Source organism: Plectropomus leopardus, chromosome 8 (genome assembly GCF_026936395.1).
Source record: "Plectropomus leopardus strain MGB_pleo_1.0 chromosome 8, ASM2693639v1, whole genome shotgun sequence".
Taxonomy (NCBI): Eukaryota; Metazoa; Chordata; class Actinopteri; order Perciformes; family Serranidae; genus Plectropomus; species Plectropomus leopardus.
Genome location: NC_142183.1, coordinates 13,461,307 through 13,482,714, shown reverse-complemented (window position 1 = coordinate 13,482,714; position 21,408 = coordinate 13,461,307). Strand labels below are relative to the sequence as shown.

At 42.5% G+C, this 21,408-nt stretch overlaps 1 protein-coding gene across 8 annotated transcripts in view; it reads left to right on the top strand.

Annotated features, from left to right (window-relative positions):
- Window positions 1-21,408, top strand: part of pcdh19 (protocadherin 19) — a 70,629-nt gene that overhangs the window by 19,450 nt on the left and 29,771 nt on the right. For 4 of the 8 annotated variants that reach the window (XM_042493627.2, XM_042493626.2, XM_042493625.2 and 1 more), the window contains exons 3-4: window positions 16,300-16,358; window positions 19,661-19,833. In XM_042493627.2, coding sequence (XP_042349561.1) covers window positions 16,300-16,358; window positions 19,661-19,833 — 232 coding nt within the window. Of the gene's footprint in view, window positions 1-16,299; window positions 16,360-19,649; window positions 19,834-21,408 lie in introns of all 8 variants that reach the window. The other 4 variants (XM_088080907.1, XM_088080906.1, XM_088080904.1 and 1 more) reach the window with 1 other exon arrangement.

The following is a 21,408-nucleotide window of genomic DNA, read 5'->3' as shown; positions in this document are numbered from 1 at the left end:
AAAAAATTAGAGTTAGATGAGAATAGTGCTGCAACTTTTATTTTTTCTTGATTAATTGATTAGTTTTTTGTTTGATATATAAAATATCCGAAAATAGTGAAAAATGTCCATGAGTGTTTCCCAAAGACGGTGTTTACATCCTCAAATGTCTTGTTTTTTCCACAAAGTTATTCAGTATTCTGTCATATTAGAGTAAGGAAACCAGAAAATAATCACAGTTATGATGCTGGAATCAGGAAATTTTGACTTTTTTATCTTAAACATTACTCAAAGCAATTAATTGATTATCATGTTGGTTGGCAGAGAAAAATTATTTGCACATCATGTTATGATATCCTATGAAAATTCATAGATTGATATCCTACGAGTGAGTGCCACACGATTGATATTACATACTTAAAGTAAAGTTATGTATGTATGTACATAAGGAGAGGATAGGTTTAGGCAAGTGAAGTTACTTTTCTACGGTGTAGGAAAAGAAACATGGTGACGATGATGCACCTTAAAATGAGTCAAAGTTCACTCAAAGTTCACATGGTTTCCATGACTCCAACTCGCCTCCTTACTAATCTTAAAGTCCTTCTTTACTCCCAGCAGCACAGTGTTCACTTGTTCTCAGCCTTACAAAATATGTGGGTTTTACACAAATTACTGGCTTATTATTACATGGAATATGTAAGAATTTTGGTGTTTTACTTTTTTTAGGAAAACATACAAAGCGTGCATGAGAACAGCCTGCATCATGAATATGCAAAGCTGTCAAAAAACAGCGTCAACGAATAAAAGATAATGCCTGTAGACTCACTCTATGCCACAAAAGTTTTGATCCTATTATAAAAATGTTTGAGAAGTGGAACCACATATTTACACACAATGCACACCAGTGCTCTAACAAGCTCTGTGATGGCAGCTGTGGTTAACTATGTACCAGCTCAGGGTGATAAGACAATTGACAATGAAGTATTCAATTCGGTGCATAGAAAAAGGTACATAGAGAACAAACAAAACCCATATTTCAAATTATCTTCATGGAGTTTGTCAGCCTATTTGTGTGCATGATTTATAAGTATAGGTGTGGTATCCACATCTCAAGCACTTTGACACGATGAAGATCCATATGTTGTTTTTATTATCTTTTTTTGGCAAGATAAGTGTGCAGGCATGACTTTTTCTTAAGTAATTTAATAGTATATTAATAATATTAATACTATTTACTAATTAATTGCTGCTGCTCAAGATGAGAAGACTGCTCTGTGATGTTGTTAGCCTAGCTTAGCACAAACACTGCAAGCGGGATGAAACAGTTAGCTTTCCAAAATGGTTGAATATCATCTGAAAAGAACCAGTTAACACTTTGTTTTAGGTAAAGAATGGAAAAATTCGAGCTTAGAAATATTTAGATGTTTTTGGATAAATGTTTGTTTATTTTTTCTGCAATTTAAGCAAGACTTAGGATGTGGATTAGTAAGCCTTAGCAGTGCTGGTTTGCAGATTTTGGTCTTTTGGACAGATCCAGGCTAGCTGTTTACTTTTGCTTTCTGTCTCCACTCTAAAATAAGCTAACCACCTCCTGGCTCCCACCTCATATTTAACTTCAATTATTCTTATCCATCTCTTAGCAAGGATGTTGTTTTCCCAAAATGTTGAACTATTCCTTTAATATTTTGCTGCATAAATGTATGTTTTTATATTCTGTAAAATAGGAGAATCCAGCTTTGTTTTCGCTCAGTTTTCAGCATCGGTCCAAAATGTTGTCCGTCCGAAATGTTAAAGTGTGGCTGCCCCCTTTTTGTTTGTGTGCGATAGGACAGCAGACGAAATACCAAGGGCGATGGGGGAGGACAGACATGGGAGTTGGTGTTCTGACTTTTCATTTGTTTGCTACCCAGTAATGATTATTTTAGCCTCTAAGCCCCAGATTTGGCCTTGTTTTGCTGTGGGAAGCAGCATCAGTGGGGACGGAGCAGCCTTGCCCTGGCTGAGAAGCTTGTCTGTGGATAAGCTGGTTGGCAGCGAGAGTCAGGTACACAGCACGGAAGACATTTTGAGTGCAGTCACAGGAGGTCAGCAGTGAAGTGGAAGGCAGAATATTCAGTTTAGGTGAGGATGGCTTTGGTTTTGTTTCTACGTGTGTTCACCCGGTGGCTGAGTGAGAGCTTTTTCTAATTATAGACCTCCGTCGTTTGCCTTGTTAGTAATGCTGGTAACAAGCCAGTCGCCAGCTTGCATGAGCAACTGCAGAAAGCTGACTTTTGGTTTAATTTGGAGGACTAGCTATAATCCAGACTAAGTCCCTTAAAGCTGAAGCCCCCACCCCCCCCTCCACCACTGTTGGATTACGGGAGTCTTTAAAAGGATAAGGGCCTGCTTATCACTGCTTCACTCAACACTTGTTTGGGACTTCAGATGTGGGGGAGGACGGTTTCATCGTCACCCGACGTGGCCAGTGCGGATATGAGTCATAGAGATTAGGCATCTGACGACTGAGATCAATGATAATCACAATTTATGGTTTTTAAAGCCCCCACAGTCACAAAGGCATATGGATCTGAGCATATGCCTCCGCTCCCGCCCAGTCATTTTCATCAGTAAGTTGAGTCTAACTGAATGAAGCAGCTAAATCAGATGTCCTGCAGCACTTTATGCTTGTTGCCTTTAATCATTTTCACACAGACATTTATGAACTGTTTGACTCAACGGCTCCAGCCTTTGTTGCAGAGAAAACGTGGATGTGAGACCAGTGGAATATCAGAAATCAGCTACCAGACGCAAACTGATCAAAGCTACAGTGTCAGAAACCTGCAGTAAATGTATGTATGTATATATATATATATATATATATATGTTTAACATTATTTCTGTTAGTTTTAACAATAATAGACAGCAAATCTCGGTTTCTGGTGCCAGTGGCTCTAACATGCTCTGCCAATAATCACTGAAACAACATTAAACATTAATGAATCATACTAATGGTTTTTTTTCTGCCATTAATCTTATTTAAAGGACTAGCTTTACATTTTAGTGATGTTGTCAGGCAATTAGAAGAATATAAGCACTTTGTTAAGTATTTTTTGGAAGTATTTACTTTACTTACAAAATTCTGACCACTTGCTTTTTTATTACCATCATTTATTTGTACTTTTACTTTCATTACTTAAGTACATTTAATACCATAAAATTACCCTTGATACCAAAGTACAGTAAAAATCATATATTTTAAGATTTTTACTCAATTAATATAAAAAATAGGTGACTGAAACTTCTCCAAAAGCCATTTTCTAGCAAAAAAACCTGTACTTTTATTCAAGTTTGACTTTTAGGTACTTTATCCACCACTGATTTCCATAGGCTGAAATTGAGGTCAGTCTACATATTTTTTTCCTCTGCAAAAATGTTCTCCAGGGGTGTGCAAACATTCACAAGAACCCACAAAATTAGTTTTTAAAATCTGTGCTTGGTGTGTAATGGTTTGAAGAGGCGGCGCAGTTTTAAACTCAGGACAGAGGCTAACTGTTTCAAGTCTTTATGCTAAGCTAAGCTAACTGTCTTCTGGCTTGAATAATAGCACTGTTATTCTGAGGCTAGATCCACACTTTTCATTTCAAAAAGCATGACTTTTACAATGTTTACACACGCTATACACACCACCCTGCCAGTCTCCCTCAATGTGAAACAATAATAAAAAAATATAAGAAAAATTAAAGTTTAAACCAGAGTAAGTAAGGTGCAAAAATACTAACAAATATTAGTTATGAGTTATATGTTATTATAATATATGCCTTATAAAAATAATGCAAACAGAATCAATACACTATGCATTAATGTAATATTATTGCCAGATAATAGACAATCTGCTTAATGTTTACACCAGCAAGTGCATGCTCAGTGACTGTGAATGATGATGTCATATGCGCTTTTGGGTGTGTCAGTATGGACTGAGATTATTTCTGAAACGGTGCTGAAACACTTGTGTGTACGGAGATAGTTTTCCCTTTTAAAAACAGAATTTTAAATTCAAAATGTTTTAGTGCGGATGTAGCCAAAGTCTCTACAAGAAAGTGAGTAAACAGTTGACAAACTATTCCTTCAAAGCTGATCTGAAACTAATGCGAACATGAGCTTCCTGAAGACCAAGACAACACCTGCAAAAATCTAAAGGTACACCAGTGATTCTGTTTACAGTTAAGTACTTCATTTGCAATAAATGAGTTCAAACATGCAATACACTGATCCGTTAAGCCGCTATTGCACAGTTCAAGTGATATCGACAAACAAAGAGAGGAGCTATAGACAGATTTATTCTCTCTGTTTGTGTCACTCGCTAATGAAGTGTTGTTGGGATGGGAGGGGTCTGTCACTGTTGAAACAGGGAATAGGGACCAATCTAGCACACATAGGCATATGTGTTGTTTGAGATGCTATATTTGAGAGTGAGTCTGTTACGTATGTCATCTGGGTGTGATGGTGGCGAGGTGAGGGAGCCGAATGAATCCCTGGTGGGACTCGGGCTGTGAACCCTGAGCCCTCATCTTGGGAGTTGGGAGCCACATGAGGAGAGGGAGCATAGAAATAGAGGTACCTTAGTGCGAGTGCTTGTTTACCTCGGTGTCAACATTTTTGACTCAGCTCATTAACCTGTGCACCTGGGCGAAGCAACACATCGCTCTCTCTCTTTTTCTCACAATTAATAACAATAACTAAAGCTAAGCATAAACACACGAGCTAATGAACAGATGCAACAACAGGGTGACGGGGCAGCTATCACACCTCAAAGGCGGTGAATCGATTTCAGCTGATACCAGTTCGCAGATACACCCTGTAGCACTTTCCTCAAATCTAATCACGGATCCATCGAAACCACGTTAGCCGGGAGTCTACTTGCCATTAAAATGGGTTTTCAATTCCTATTATTTTGAGAGCATTGGTTAAAAATGAACCAAGGGCGGAGGTAAAGTAACAACCATACGTCTTCCATCTCTGCAAGATGGAAAAGGAGAAGAGTCTTCATCTGAGCTCCCCCCGCCTCTTACCGCTCCCCCATCTCTCTCTCTCTCTCTCTCTCCTATTACCCATGCAGCCAGCATCCTCTCTAAATTGTTTTGCATGACCTTTGCTACAGTAGCTCTAATTATTACCATCACACAGGCCCTGTAAGGCACACAGCTAATTATACTGGATTTATCTGAAGGGACATTGGTGCCATTCTTCATAGGCATGTCTTGGCTACCGTCAGTGCGGGTGATCTAAACCCAGAATAAGGTTAATTTGGGTAATACAGTAATAGTAATTAGAGTCCCAATAATTACAAGCATAGTTGTAATAACAATGAAGACCAGGTTATTAGTAATAGGGCTCCAAATTAACTGGCTACATATGCAATATGTAATTGAGAAGAATGCCAAAAAAAGAGCGAGGGTGAGAAGTGTTGCGCGATATGCATAATGACGTTATTATGTTGCCGCTTTCCTCTGAATCGATGTTTGACAGTGGTAGTTGAAAGATGTGTTTTCAAAGGCATTGTGGGATTACCCGTTAGTGTAGGTACCAGGACCTCTAGTCATTGCATCTCATAAAGAGTTGTTACTAGAGGAAGCGATATTTTTCAAAGCTCCGACATGAATGAAGAGGGGCAGTTGGAGCCGTCTTTTGGCTGGCGGGCAACTCATGTAATGAGCCTAAGAGGGTTCCAATTATTCCACTTGCGATCAAAAAGGAGAAGGGGATTACTTCTCTTGCCTTTTTTTTTCTTTGACATTTTACACAGTAACATCTTTTGATAGGGGCTGGGGGAGAGAGGGAGAAAAAAAAAAGAGAGAGATTGCTAGTGAGCGCCTGATAGTCTTGAACAGGCTCCAGCAGTACAGTCCTCTCTGTCTAGCAGAGACAAAGCTTTTGCTGCATTTTTTTTTTTTTTTTTTCTGGATGTTTTTCGTAATAAAACTACTTTTTTCCCCCAGTGCATGGTACATTAGCTTCCTCTCAGACCGTGTCACCTGCACAAGACAGAACGGGAGCTTTCATATGACCGCGGGCTTTGGCTACAGCAGACTTGATGGCTGATCGCTGCCATATTTTTCCACAGAGCTATTGTAAATTGTGAGGAGGCATGTAGGGTACTCACTCAGTCACTGCAGTTGTTTTCCTTCCTCTGCTTAACAGCGTAAGTCATGTTGCAAGCAATGCAACGGGGAGTTGAATTATTCGATTGTGTACAGATTTTTTTTCCCTCTCCTCCTCATTTATTAAATTCCCAGATTACAAGTAAAAGCACATTAGATGCCTGGCGGTAACTAAAAGGATTTCTCCACCATAGGATATCAAACTATATCAGCCTAGGAGAAATAAACGATGAAAAAAAAAACAGCAAACAAAAGACAAACAACATTATGTAGCACTGCACTGAGACAAAGAGAACTCCAATCTGCATCAGCACAGATAAACATCCACCCCTAAGATATGTTCTTGGTAGATAACAGCTTAGTGTGTGTGTGTGTGTTTGCAACACGCACACAGAACAGAGCTTTGATAAGCACGAAAATTACTACGTGTTGTTTATGGTGGCAGAACAAAAGGATTCAAGGTCTTCATTTCAAGAAATCAAGCTGTGGAAAGGTGGATGCAGCGTCTAAGATGCATTTCATTTGGATAGGTTTGACTTCGTAATATAGACATAATTAGGGGGAACGAGATATGTGCTTTTGTGTTTGTGTGTGTGTGTGTGTGTGTGTGTGTGGCTAAGGTCTGGGAATACAGTGCTTCGCTTTCCCTTGTGTATCCACTGCAGGGGTAGGAGGCAGAGATCCACCGTCTGTTGCTGTTTTCCATGACCCCGTATATCCCCCCGCAGTGAAAAACGATGTTTGCCCCCAAAGACGGCCCTAATACAAATTAAATTAAATGAAGTCAGCGCGGCTAATCCCTGTGTGTTTCAGCTGCTGAAACTACACCCCCTCCCTCACAACGAGCGAGTGGGTCAAGCCCGCCGCATCTGGCCCCCTCTCCACTGCTCTCAAGCTGCTGGGCTCCCAGTTCCTAACGGAGACGACAGCAGCCATCCCCCCTCCCACTTTCTGCCCCACTGTGACTGTATGTGTTTGTGTACGCATGCTTCACTGTAAATTTGCCTTGTGTTATTCCCTTTCTGACTCACACACTGTTTATTCCCGTTTGCTTGTTTTGCCTTTGTGCCCGCGTGTCTGCATGTGAGCATTTCTTCAAGAAAGATTTATTTTGTTTGCGGCTGGCTTACATGTTTCACACACATTTCTTGTTTTTGCAAAGTTTTTCTGCAAATTTACAGTTAAATGTAAAAAATAGAGGATTCTCATGTCCACATCTCTCAGACAAAGCACTAAACAGCAGCGTAATGGAAAACAAACAGTAGCGTCGGACCACTTAGTGTTGTTTTGTTCTGCCTGTGCCCTGATGGCAGCCTGTCACAGCCCCTGTTAACAAGCTGGATTTAAAGATGCGGCGGTGATGTGCAAGCAGCTAATACTCTGCTGTCAATCCCGACGCTGACAGCTGCCTAGAAAGACCATCCCAAATATTAGCACCAGATGTGCTTCTCATGGCATCAGCAGCAAACAGGATCAAAAAGCTAACTAGGCTCCCATAGCTGGATCACTGATAGCAGTAGCCTTGTTGTGACGCGAGCTAAAAGATCTCGTGTGCCCATCTGTTTAATAAAAAGCCCCTTTCTGTGATACGTACTTTGGCACTGAGCCCGATCGTCCACCCCTGATTTGTGCACTGGCTCTGATTTGCGAGACAAAGTGCACCGGGAGAGTTTCAGCAGCTGGTGTGCACCGATATTGTGTTTAGGGGGTTGTGGGTTAGGAGGGCGTTTTTTTTTTTGTTTTTTTTTTTTTTATGAGCTGGAGTCGAGTGCATGTTTGTGTGTGTGGTGACAGTATGTGTGGATGTGAGCACCTGCACACATGCCCTTTTTGAAAAGCTCCATCACCCCTCCATCCAGCCAACGCGCAGTGTAAACATGGTTTGTTTGAGCGGGTGGCCCGGGGTAGTTGGATTAATGAGCGCTGATGAAGTTCCACTTGTATCCTGGGTGCTGCCTCCCTGTTTGCTGGAGTGGCTGTGATGTGGTAGTGTGTCTGGAGGCGGTGACTCATTCCCTTTACCCAGTGTCAGATTAAGGCATGTCAATAAACAGACCCACTCAATCCATCTCCGAGTGACTGCATCCGCTCACAGAGCCTCCCAGTCTGTAATGAGCTGCTGCAAATCTCCATCCAACTAAAATGTCTGGAAAGATGCCTTGTCACAGTGAGCGAGAGAAAAAAAAAGGAGAGAGAGGGAGACTACAGCAGCACCGATGTGACGGGCAGCCACCTTTAAGAGAGAATACCGGGCGCTACGCTCCACCATGTTGCAGAGTGCAACTTGATCAGCTCTATCGTCCTCACGTGTATTGAGTTAATCAAAAATTAATTCTAACTTTACTGATTTCAAAAGTGACTCAAAGTCATCCAGTCACTGCTCTCATATAAGCATTTAAGGGGAATGTGTTTACATAATCTGCAGTGTCTCTGAGTGTGTATTTTTACGGCCGTGCCTGGGGGAGGAGGGAGAAACCTTTGGGAATTCCTTGTGTGCTAATTTAACCCTCCTCCTCCCCCTCAACACTGGCTAATATAGGGCACAACCGAGAAGAGAGAACGCTATCTAGTAATTTACTCCTAAAATTAAACAACTGTTAAAAACATAAATTCTTATTCCCACAGGGTTTAGAAAACAATACCTGGATTATATGTCAACACATCCGGAGTCTGTTCATAAAACTACCACCTACTGTACCTCTCTCGTGTGGCGCCGTGCACACATTAACGGATTTTGGGATGAGAGGAGTGTGAAAACTTTTCGGTCTGACATCCAAATTAAAGAAAATCCCTCAAGACTCGCCTAAAGGGGAAGTGCCTGCTATTTGAGTTTGATTAGGCTCCGCAGGCTTTAAGAAAAGTAAGCCGATTTCTTTTAGGAAACAGCCCAGATAGTCGAGTCTTTTTTTCTCCCCTCCTTGTTACTATGTAAAACCATAGAGATACTCAGGTTTCCTTTCTAACTCGGAGATAGACACATGAACAGGTGTTAAATGAAACTCTATCCTGCCTCTTGTGTGCGGTGACGCTGTTTTCATTCTAAGTGGACACTATAACTCCTGTCTGAAAGGCTTAAAAGCAGCAGCCTTGTCTCTTAAGACAAAGACAAAACAAAAACAGCGACCCCGGAACCCACACAGCCACCGACAGTTTGAAACATGTCGCTCCTGAGCGGTGATTCTCTGGTAAGACAACAGCTCTGACTTAAGCCTCTTTAGCGTCAGCCGACTCCGCTGGAATGCAGACGTCTGCAGAGGGGGCCTATTATTTAAAATCTTTTCATCATGCTGAAAGGGAGGGAAATAGCTTTGACGTTGAGAAGCTCATGAATAATGAATGTTGTTTCTATCAATGTATGTATAATTAATCACATCTCTACTAACTGGACTTGTGTGGAGCCTGTAGGCCTGAGAGACATGGAGACTGGTCTGGACTATTGTCTCTGTTTGACAATAAAAGACAGCCGCATTATCTTCCGCAGTTTCCTACATGTGGAGGGGGTTGGGGGTGACGCACAGGTGGAGCGGGCAATAGCTTTAGCACTTTAGCCCTCTTTTTTCACTTTATGAGAGCAGGAGGTGATTGTTTTGGTTGGAACGAGCAAATATTTGTTCGATTTCACACGGAAAGGCAAGAAAAATGAGGAGGAAGTGCAAGCAGGAAGTGGAGTTGTGTTTACGCGTCAGTTTCATTGTGTTTTCGGAGGAGCTGTTATTTAGTTTGCCCAAACAATACTCAACACTTAACACATGTGGTCAAGGACACAATTGACCTCATAATAATAGCATTCAATTCGCCCCAGCTTATTTATTTTTTTGCCCCGGTCACAAAGACTGCCGAAATGTACAAGCTGCAGCCGAGCAAGGGAGCTTTTAAAACCCTTTTCAGCGCAGAATCACTCACTTTCATAACATGATTGATTCCCAAATGGGCTACTGGGTTTGGGGTGAATTGATGGGTGATGAAGTGAAATGATGCAGAGAATGTGGCAGGTTATTTGTCACACATGTACCCTTCTGTCACAATTGATTGTGTATAATTTGAGTTTGCAGGGGAGCCAGTTGATATTAAATGGTAACAACTCTCTGTATTCATCACGGCAGGCCCCCTTTAGCAGGCAGAAATAGAAAATGTAATCTCATCCACAACCATGGCTGTGCCTCAGGCACTCCTTCACCCTTTTTACCGCTGATCCTCCCTTAGGGGCCCTGCCCTCTATAAAGGAAGAGGGAAATCTATAATCTAGCAGATGGCAGAGGATCTATGGGAAATTCTATAATCGGGAAGAAGGTGATGATGATGATGGTCATCGGGCTAGAGGGCAGAGAGGTGGAGGGTTATGGCGTCTCAGGGGCCAGAGAGCGTCCTTCCTTCCCGCATAGATAATAAACGAACCACACAGCCACTCCGAGCAGGTGCCTCGGTGGTCTGTGTCTCCGTCATGGGTGTCACATAGACTGAGCTGCTTAGAGGGGCTGCTGGGTACAGACCCAGAGGCGAGGTGGTCGGGCGCCAGCTCAGCCCTGCAAGTCAGGGATTGTTGGAGCAGAGCTTTTGTAGGGAGGCGGAAAGAGAGAGTCTGTGTGTGCAAGAATGTGAATGTGCAAGAGGCTCAAAGTGAAGCATTTCTTTTCATAGTCACAGTGTGGAGGATGAGAGAGTCACCTGCACACTTACACACACACACAGGGAAACACACACTCCTCTGCATTCTCACTGCAAAATTACATGAGGGGAATACATGCATCTGTAAACAGGCAGTTTCAGACACTGACCATCCCTCATCCGGTGGAGCTTTTCTTCTAATTTCCTCCTATTTTCTTACTTTTTTTCCGTCACTCCTATTTTAACTTTATCACAACCAAACGTAGCTGCATAATGAAGCTTTTTTATTTTCTAATTGCCCTGTAAACCCCCTGGATTTCTTTCTCCTCGTCTCTTCCTTTAGCTATGGGATATCAATAACAAGGCACATTATGTGTAACATTTCCTTCCGGGGACCGAGGGGAGTCCGCGAGCGAGCTGCAGCAACGATAAACGAAGACTGAGGCACAACCTCAGACTGCTCAAACGCAGAATGCTGCAGCAAAATTCGATCTGACAGTTTTAATTGATTCCGTCTCCTCTGTTGTCCTATATGTTGAAACTGTACGTTTTGAGAGTGTTTTGTATCCACAACAAACTCGGCTTGATGTTTCTCGTCAGCTAAATTGACGACATTAAAGAGTTGCATCCGTGACAGACATGAAACACTCGCTCCTGTAATCAATTTTTCTACTTTTAGATGCTCATATTTTTCTTAAACGCAGTCTCATACAGAACCATCTCGCCCCGCTTAAATCACCCTCTGTTTTTAAGCAGCATTTGATGGATACAGTTTATCTCAAATGGTAACTAACAGAGTGATTGTATGCATCTGTGTTTAAACGTTTAATCCTACAATCTGATAAGTTGCGATTGTTCCAGGCAAAGATACAGACTGCTTATCAAAATTACTTGTTTTTGTCACTGTAAATGTAAAAGAAAAACATCCCCATAAATGAAATTCTTGAAACAGATTGCTGAAGGCATCATCTTCTGCATCCCTTTCTCCAAATAATGTTATCAGTGCATGTCGCTGCATCTGTCCATATTTTTCCAGCTTGCTTCTCTGTTTAAATGTTATTCTGTGCTGCATCAGCCTCAATAATACATACAGTAGGGCAGCTGTGTGACATTTTTTTTCTCTCTTTTTCTCTCCTATCTGTGTGACATCTGCTGAACTTGTCGGGTGTTTACTGGTGTAACAACTGGTGTCTTCACTCCCCACCCCCTCCTCTTCTCTCTGGCGCTCCCCATGCCCCCACACAATGAATACACTTGCATCCAGACTACAGAACCAATTGTCACGCTGGGAGGAAGGCAAATCAAATCTTACGGCAGCAACTAGGCGAGGAGATTGCTTTTCCTCTCAGTGGCAGAGGAGCGAGCCCATCGTCCCCGTGCCTCAGGTTTTACTGGAGAGAAAAGGAGCAAAGGGTGAAGAGGGGAAAGCTACTGGGCTGCAGCAGCTGGACTGCAAGTCTCCCGCAGGTCAAGTCTCACCCATTTCCTCCCATCTTCACCCTCTCTCCACTCTCTTTCCACTTCCCTCTCCACTCATCCTGGCACTACCTATCAGTCACCCGACGACACCGGGGACTACATTCCTCCCTCCAGCCCTCCAGATGAAACGGAACAATAATTATGGGGATAAAGTGGCTCAGGCCGCCAAACTGGGGCCGCTCAGATCACAACAACACATTGTCCAACCTGATTAAGTAGCCATTTGTGGCATTCTCGCTGTAGTTAGGCAGTCCTCATCCTCTTGCCTGAAACTTGAGCTCCGAGCAAGATATATTGACATGTCCTCCAATTTGAGGTCGCTCAGAAATGCGGGGGAAGACATTACATTTCTTTACAGGAAGCCTGGCCTGATGCATCCGATTCTCCCTCAGAATAGTCACTACTTAAGCGCCTCACCAATATGCAAGGTTATGCCCTGGCATGTTGGGTGTTTGTTTATTTCTACTGACAATTTGATAAATAGAGGAAATGTGGTTATCTCCACTCTTCCTCTGATTAACAAGCACCTGCTGTGTTGAACATGAGCCGTGGAGATGGAAATGATGGAAATGTGGAGGCAAAAACATTGAATGGTTGAATACTGTGAAGAGTCTCCTTTGGTTGTACCTACCACACACTTAAGAGAGCGCCATGAAAAAAAAGAAAAAAAGCCAGAGAGGGAATGGCATTATAAAGAGAGTACAGTTCCATTTCTGGGCTGGAACAGCTTGAGAGCCGGGGCATACTGCCTTCCTCTTCAGGCCGTGCTTACACAGAACCTGCCATCCAAACCAATTACAGGCTGCAGCCAGAGTGACATTCACAAGAAATTTTCTATCTTGTCTTTTAAATGAAGTTTTCCCCCTTGTTACTCATGCCTTGCATTTTCATTAGTCTCTCACTGGATGCGCAGCCACTGTAGAAGATGAGGCGGTTTAATTCGTGTTCACTGGGACCAAAGTGGAGCACAGGAGAAAACACATATACACTCCATGTTTGCTAAGGCAGAACAGCATTATTGATCAACATTATTGATCTATAATAGAAGCTGTATATATCTATGAATGTTTTAAAGATCCAGTGTGTAGGATTTATTGCGATCTTGCGGTGAGGTTGCAGATGTAAACTTGTCCTCTATTCTAAGTGGCTGATGCAAAAACACAAATGGCCCTTTCTCGAGCTAGTCTTTGATTTGTCTGTTCTGGGCTACTGTAGAACAACATGGAGGACTCTATGAAACAGGACCTGTTCCAGATGTAGATCATGTTGCTCAGTGGTGCATAAAGCCAAAAAAGTTCAACTTCCCAGGTGTAAAATTATCTGGATCTTCCACTTCTTGTCTTCAGTAGTTTTATCTTCTTAATTTATTTTTTTATTTTTGTAGTTTGCCTGTTTGTTGTGGATTTTTAATTGTATAATTGTTTACATTATTATGTAAAATGTTTTACTTACGTGGACCCAAGGAAGAGTAGTTACCCTGTTAGTGGCTAACAGGGATCCAAATAAATAAATGATATTAAATTGGGCCTGGATCATCTAGTGCACATAGTGCAAGCACACAAGAAACTTTTACCAGCCAAGCGGCAAACTTACACACATAATGCTCTGCTAACTTGAATGAGCATAAAATGATTCAATCGTGCGACACTTCTACTTCGAGTTGTCAAATGTTATCAGACCGAGTGGCTCAAATCTGTGATACAGTGAAACAAATTATTTTGCAGTGACTGTGATGCCCCTGGCGTTCTGCTGCTCCGTTGGAGACAACAGTACACTTGGTGCTCCGAGAGTGTGTTGCAATGTATAACCACACAGTATATATGTATTTCAGTAACGCTGGATAATCAATTTGTGGCAGCAGATGTTTTAATTTTGGCCGCCCGCCAGAAACAAATGAATGCGTGGGAAACTCTAATTTCTGCCAATAGCTGACCCGAAATCCCACACACTGTGCCCTCAGGAGAAAGATATTCTTTGTGAAACATCACATATATGCCTATTATATATAAATCAATTAAATATTACATGTTAATCATGAATGAATAACAAGTGTGAGTTGCAGCGTGTTGCCACTGGTACCTTTTGATATTTAATGGAGTCAAGCTGAATGGGAGCAAAAGGAGTCAGGGGTAATACAAGAGAACAAACACGGTGTGCTCCAAATTAAGAGCTAATAATAAAACGTTAATTAAATTCCTTTTTATGAATTATCTCCTCTGTATTAATGAGTTAAAGTTTAATTAGGGGTAAATGGTAAAGGGAGACAGAATGATGTTAACCTTCGGCGCAAACACGTTGCATCATAATTTAGTGGAGCCCAATCAGAGACCTGCCTCGCGTTGTTGCTGATCATTATACAAGTTTGCTGAAAAAAAATAATTAGGAGTAAAGGAGGTGAGGTGGCAAACAGCAGCTTATCACATACTGATTGAAGGGAGACCTTTGCCCTTTGAAGCCTGTTGAAAGATAACTACCTCTGACATACATTTAATTTCCAGAAAGTTTAGCAGACGACAGCGGATAATAATGCCGCGCTGCACATATGTTGTCTTTGAAGCCATGAGAAAATGCCAGCAATACAAAGAATCTAAACAAACAACGCCATGTTTTTGGTCGCATTAACAAGCTCTTACATTTTTCATAGACTGCAAGCAGGTCATGAGAGCTATTTGCCAGAGGTAAACACCACACATTGGCTGCTGTGATCTGCCAGCATCGCTTTTATTTATTTATGAATTTATTTATTTATTTCAAAAAGAGATCCAAGAAGACTGGGACTAATGTTTGACATTTCCACTGCTCCCCTCCTCATTCCTCACCGCTCAGACTCTTCGGCATTGTGGTTTCACTTCCACGCAGGCGCAGAAAAAGTTCAAAATGTTCAACCCCATTAACATCTAATAAGGAGAGCGTGCGCACAGTCGAATTTAATCCAAATCTGTTCGGTCACCATGTATGACAGCTGTGCGGGGCCGCCGCTACCTCAACAGCAGGCCTGTGTCAAATGTGTAGCTCACTTGATAATCAGCAACTGTGCTCCAGTGCCTGCATTAACCTTTCTTATCATAGGGGTGACTTTTTTTTTTTCAACAGGGGCTTTGATATTGGTACTGTAGGCTTCCCTCGGAAGTCAGCCATTGACTCACAGCCTTTTTTTTTTATTTATCAGGATACAGTATCTGCTCCGTGGAATTTTAAGTGAAGGCTCTGCTTTCTTTCTGCAGAAAACACCTGCATCTTATCAAAGTTTGTCGAAAGGGTCGTATCCTGGCTTTTCGCGGGACTGGGGAAGTCCTTTGAGAGGCTTTGATACCCTTTGGCCCTCTGACATCTTCCCAAGTGTGAGGAGAAGCTTGGCAGACGCAGGAGGGGGCTACCTGCTCAGCGTAACTCCTCCGTCCGTGTGCTCTTACTCGTCAGACGTTCTCCTCGCTAAATAAATGTTGGGAAAAAAAAGAATGAATGTAGGATGCCTTTGAACTGTGTTCTCTAATGTGGGTCAGAGATCTATCGTATGCATATTCTGAAAGCCTTTTCATCTGCAATTGCGGTGTTAAGATTCCCCTGGTACACTCTTAATTTCATCTACTTCTCTTGCGGTTATTTATTTAATATTTCTACATTAATGTCTTCTCAAACATGGTAAAAGTGAATAGTTCAGAGAAGGGGAAAAAAAGGGAAACTTTTCTTCTCCCCCTCTGCATGATAGTCTGTCCGCCCTAATGACTCCATTTTAAAGACGGTGGGCTGACCGGCAGCAGAGGGAGGGAGCAAGGGATCGGAGAGCGGGGAGGGTGAAGAGGAGAGGAGAGGCTGCGCTCACTGCAGCACTCTCCTCAGCTCTCAACTCCCAGTCAGCCTCTCTGTGTGTGTGCTTTGAAAGAGAATAGGATTCAGCCCTTTGAAAGCAGAGGCTGCTCACCGGGGCCTTTGTGTAAAATAACATTTCAACTGAAAGCCAATTACTGGTAACATTATTTTGGTTGCTTCCATTATTAAAAGTACCTCTCTCTGTTGCCCCCCTCCATCATCCCTCAACCACAACTCCCCACCCCACCCACTCATCGCCCCCACCCCCCGCATCGTTCTCTTGCAGACGGAGAATTATTCCATCGACTCCAGTTACGTGAACAGCAGAGCCCACCTCATTAAAAGGTATGTGTTGATTAGGAATTGTTACCAGCACCTCGTTACCATTGTTATCTGTAATTATTTCATCTAATGAGTGCACAGCTACCGTTGCAGCAGTTTGCATGTGTTCCTGCATGTTTCTCATTCAGTGTAATTGCAACGGGGAGGATACGATTTTTGGGGATAAATAGCATTACTCCACAGCGCGTTTAGCAGACATTTGTTTAAATGAGCCACAGAATTTACACTTTTAGATTATTAGATTGCACACAGCAGCAGAATAGGCAAGTAATGATTTTCATATTTACAGATAACCTTATTACTCTCCTGTAATTCGATCCATTAGCAGCACATGTGGCTCGAACTGCAGCAGGTTAAAACAACTACTCAGTGATTAAAGGAGCTGTGTGTTAGATTTGGGTAGATTAAGAGGCGTCTGGCGGTGATATACCTTAAATTCCTTATGTGTTCATCATTCAGGAGGTTTTTACCGGGAGCTGAACTCCACAGAGGTCTCCTCCTCTTCAAAACAAACAGACCCAGTGACTTAAACCAGTAAAAACACTGAATAAAGCAATTTTACATTACAAACTGGTGTTTGTCTGAAGCAGTTTGGCATGTTAGAGATGGGCTGTTAGCCCAGCACCTGCTAATGTGTGACCACTTTTTAACTTAAGATCCAGATGTTCAGGAGATTCTTACCAGGAGCTAAATTATCTGCAGAGATCTGCGAATGCTCCTAGCCAGAACCACTCAGTACGTTTACATGATGTCAGAAAAAGTTAAATTATTGTGTTAGTTCAACTAAAACTAGATCATATAAACATGTTATACAGACTGAAATTGTAAGCGAGCTGTAACCGTAGCTCGCCTTATCTGTGCATGTAAATGTTCTGTTAGGCTGGATTTTCTGTTCTGGGCTCTTGCAGAAATACGGCGGTAGTAGTTTGTAAATATAAACAGCTCATTCTTCTTTTTTAAAGATAATTTTTTGGGCATTTTTGCCTTTAATTATCAGGACAGCATGAGTGTTAAGGGGGAGAGGGGGGTGACATGCAGCAAAGAGCCGAGGCTGGAGTCGAACCAGCGTACACAGCCTCTAAACATGGGTCGCCCGCTCTATCCACTGAGCCACCAGGCGCCCCTAAACAGCTCATTTTAAGGCAACAAAAACACAACAATTCTTATTTTCAGTTGATTATACACTGAAGAAAACATACTTATTACATTATATTCCATTTTTGCTAATATATCCCCTTAAATCCTAAACACTGGACCCTGAAATGATTTTCAAAAGTACGTCTACTGTTTTTCTTGGCTGAAGAATGGGTATTTTCATTGTGTTTTCACTCCACCTGGGCCAGGATATAAGATAGGGTTGTGGGAATGCATTGTGGGGGGTTGGGATGGGGGTCACATAATAACGCCCTCCAGCCACGGCTCACTTGGAAAACTACAATTCTTCCCTTTCTACCTGCAGCCATGAAACATTCCAGCCCCTCTTTTGTTTGAGGCCATCCCGTCCTTTTGAAAACCCATTATGGCAATTTCCCCCCCAAAAGATTCCTGGCATTAATGTAAACAAAGAGCATTCAAGTGTGGGCCTCTGCAGCACACTACAAAGAAATCCCCTCAGGAGCCAGTGAGCCTGTGGTCTGGGACAGGTGCAATTACAGTGATAACATCAGAGAGCCAGCATTACCTGCAGTCCTCTCTCCCAGGCTAGAGAATGTGCGGCTCGGGGCCCGGGAATGCAGCTACCTTGTACTGTCCTTCACTTCCTCTGCCTTTTCTTTTTGTTTGCACACATTTGTTTACTCTCATTTTCTCCTCCCTGTCTATTCTTCTCTCTCCTTTGTAACCTCTTTCCTGCCACAACATGAACTCATCCATATATTTTTCCCTTTCCCGCAAGAACACATGTTCATATATTCACCCCTATTTAGTGTTGTTTGTAAAGCGGAATTTGTTCCAGTGGGATGGAAATCAAATGAAGGGAAATCATGCTGTTACTGTGCAGCTGTTGATTGTCTCCCCCCCCCCCCCCACCCTCTTTATTGACTGTGAGCCCCAAACAAGACAGATGCTCAGTTTGTATGCTTCCAGCGTTTCCTGCATCCATCTTCCTTCCAGGAATTCCTGATTACTGCAGTATTTGTTTGATTGTAGTGAGTGAGTGCCTCCTGTTTGCTCGATGCGATGTCCTTGAAGTTGGTGCATCCATCCACAATGTCCCTGTCTGAGGCACCACATAGCTGCCATGCTATCTGTGAAGTTAGAAAAAAATGTGCACTTAATCCAAAAAGGCTCTCAAGAGATTTAAATTTCCGTCTTATTTCATGGTTGCTGCAGAGCGTCGAATCTGGATGAGGCTTTGTTCTTTGCAAAAGCAAAGTGTTTAAAGGGATACTTTGCTTTCAGCCAGCTTTGTATCAAATCAGTATTGGTAGTAAGTGTAGATGAACAGTGGTAAACTTCCCTTTATTTAACCAGTTCCTAGATATCCCTACCTGGCAAAACTTTAGGCTCTCTGGCTGTTGTTCAAACTTGCTGCACTTCCATTTTTCCATATTGCCCTCCACCCATGCTGCTGCCGTGCACTCAGATACCCCTTTTCGTCCAAATCAGCTCTGGTTCTTGCACCAGCTCTGTTCTGGCTTCTTGGTGCTATCTAGTGAACTAGGCCAAGTTTATACATATTTTACGTAGAACTTTTAGAATCAACGATGTGTCAGCAACAGTGGGCGTTGCACAACAAAAGTAAATAATAGTGGCAAAACTGTGGATTACATTGATTACCTACAAGCTTTTGTTTTGTTAATCAGATCTTTGTTTTGGCCCAAAACACAAGGATGTACCATCAATTAATGATGGATGACTGCGCATGACATACCCCACCAGCGGCAGCATTTGTTGGTCTGACACAGCGCAGTGCATCCTGGTAGTTGTAGGTTTTCTCCCTCTTGAGAAAAAGCAAAGCCATGGCTCTTTTTTCTGTTTGTTCTGGTCATGTAGCACCAATTTCAAAAGTGTTTGCGTTTTTCTACTGCATACACAGCGTAGTTTAATGTGAGGACCCTTTTTAACTGTAAAAACACATTTTTAACTTCATTAACAACAACAGGAAAATTCTATTTTGCATTCACGGAAAAAGACGACATAAAAGGGCAAATAATTCATAGAAAGGACAAAAAAGGGTCATGGAGAGAAAGACGGACAGCTCGTCACAAACCATCAGAGGCGCGGCGATGAAGGAGAGCATGTGAACGAAGGTGATGTGACAGTTAATCAACATTTCCCTCTCCCCCCTCCTGGCCCCCATGTAGCACATCGACATTCAAGGACCTGGAGGGGAACAGTCTGAAGGACAGCGGCCACGAGGAGAGCGACCAGACCGACAGTGAACATGATGTCCAGAGAGGACACTATGTTGACACGGCTGTCAATGACGTGCTGAACATGACCGTCCCCCCCAATGTTTGCCAGCTGCCAGACCAAGGTAAGGAAATCTGTTGCTTGAGTGTGTGTGTGTGTGTGTGTGTGTGTGTGTGTGAGGAAGATAGCAACATCCTTTAGAGTTTCCCGATATGACCAATCATGTGCGAGTCTGTTTTATACCACAAGAGCATCTTACGAGGTGCATTATACCCATTGCGGGCTTCAGATGTGTGAATAACATCACAGTTTTTTTTTGTCTTTGATGTCGTGCTCGAGCGGCTAATGTGAGGGATCTCTGACAGCGAAGGCTACCCTTTGATACAGGCTTAGGCAACATTATTGACTGATAGTAGCCATGTCTGCTCTTGAAGCTGGGCCGACTTCAGATGTGCTTGAATGGCAGCAATTAGGCTCACAAAGGTAGAAGGTGGAAATCTACATATCTGCACGTGCCTTCATCCATTATTCAGCGGGATCATTTAGCAGGGAATTAATGTTGATGTTTCATTTCTGACTCACCATTTAAAAAGACATCCACTTGGTTGGCAGAAGTCAGCGCAAGGGTCATGTTCGTTCTTAACTACTGCCAGTCAGATGGAGGAGGAGAGCGGGTCAGTAAGAGGGAGAGCAGGAAGGAGAGAGCCGTCTGGATGTTACTATATGCACCTGAGGGTATTTACGGAGCTCAGAGGTAACACAGGTGTAACAGCTCAGCAGAGCACGGGAGTCAGCGTGTGAAAATTGCAGACATTTTAGAAAGACCTGCATTAGCAATTTTATTCCGAGTGAGGTGGAAACACCGGACATTTTAGTTTAAAAGCACACTCCTGAGGACAGCACTCACGGATATCACTCGCAGTATCTGAACTTTACATTTGCGCTCTGCTCCAATTTGGGAACTTGTGCCAAATGTAGCTTTTTTTCCCCTTCCAGTTAACATAATTTTGGTTCCTTTCTACTAACACTGCCCCAGTAAGGCTGTCTACTCTCACGTCTCGTCTTTCATACTCCTCAGCTCATATAGGGAGGAAATTTTAATGAGCAGGAGATAACGAAAAGGAATCCTAGTTTGTGAAAGTGCATAAAGGAATGAGGGAATTTTTTATCCATCTATTTTTATCAGTGGACTGTGAAGTGTGTGGGTGTGGTTGGTTGGAGGAGCAGTAACAGACATGCAGAGCCTCTTCCTTGTCTGGTCTCTGGCACATTTCACCAACCAGATGCTACACTTGGAGCAATTTGGCTGTCGATGTTGTTTGACTGGGGAATAATGGCATTAGGCAACCTACACTTTATGTTAATAGAGTCATACAAATGGATCTGCCTTCACGGCCAGTTGCTTATATACTGTAATGACTTAGCTGAGAAATACAGATATACAAGGTCAGGAAGTGCAGTGACCGTTAGAATAAACTTGTAGCGGGCGGCGTTAGACGGTAATGAACAATGAAAAGTGAATTTGCTGACTATCAGTTGCCAGCTGTAATTACTTCACAACCTGCAAAAAAAAAAAAAAAAAGAAATCCTGTGCTTTAAAAAATGCATGCTGACAGGTCTTCCAGTAGTGGGATCTCATTATTGGAGACAATTAGAAATGATGTACATGAGGAATATTACAAGTGGGGAGAGCTCTCTG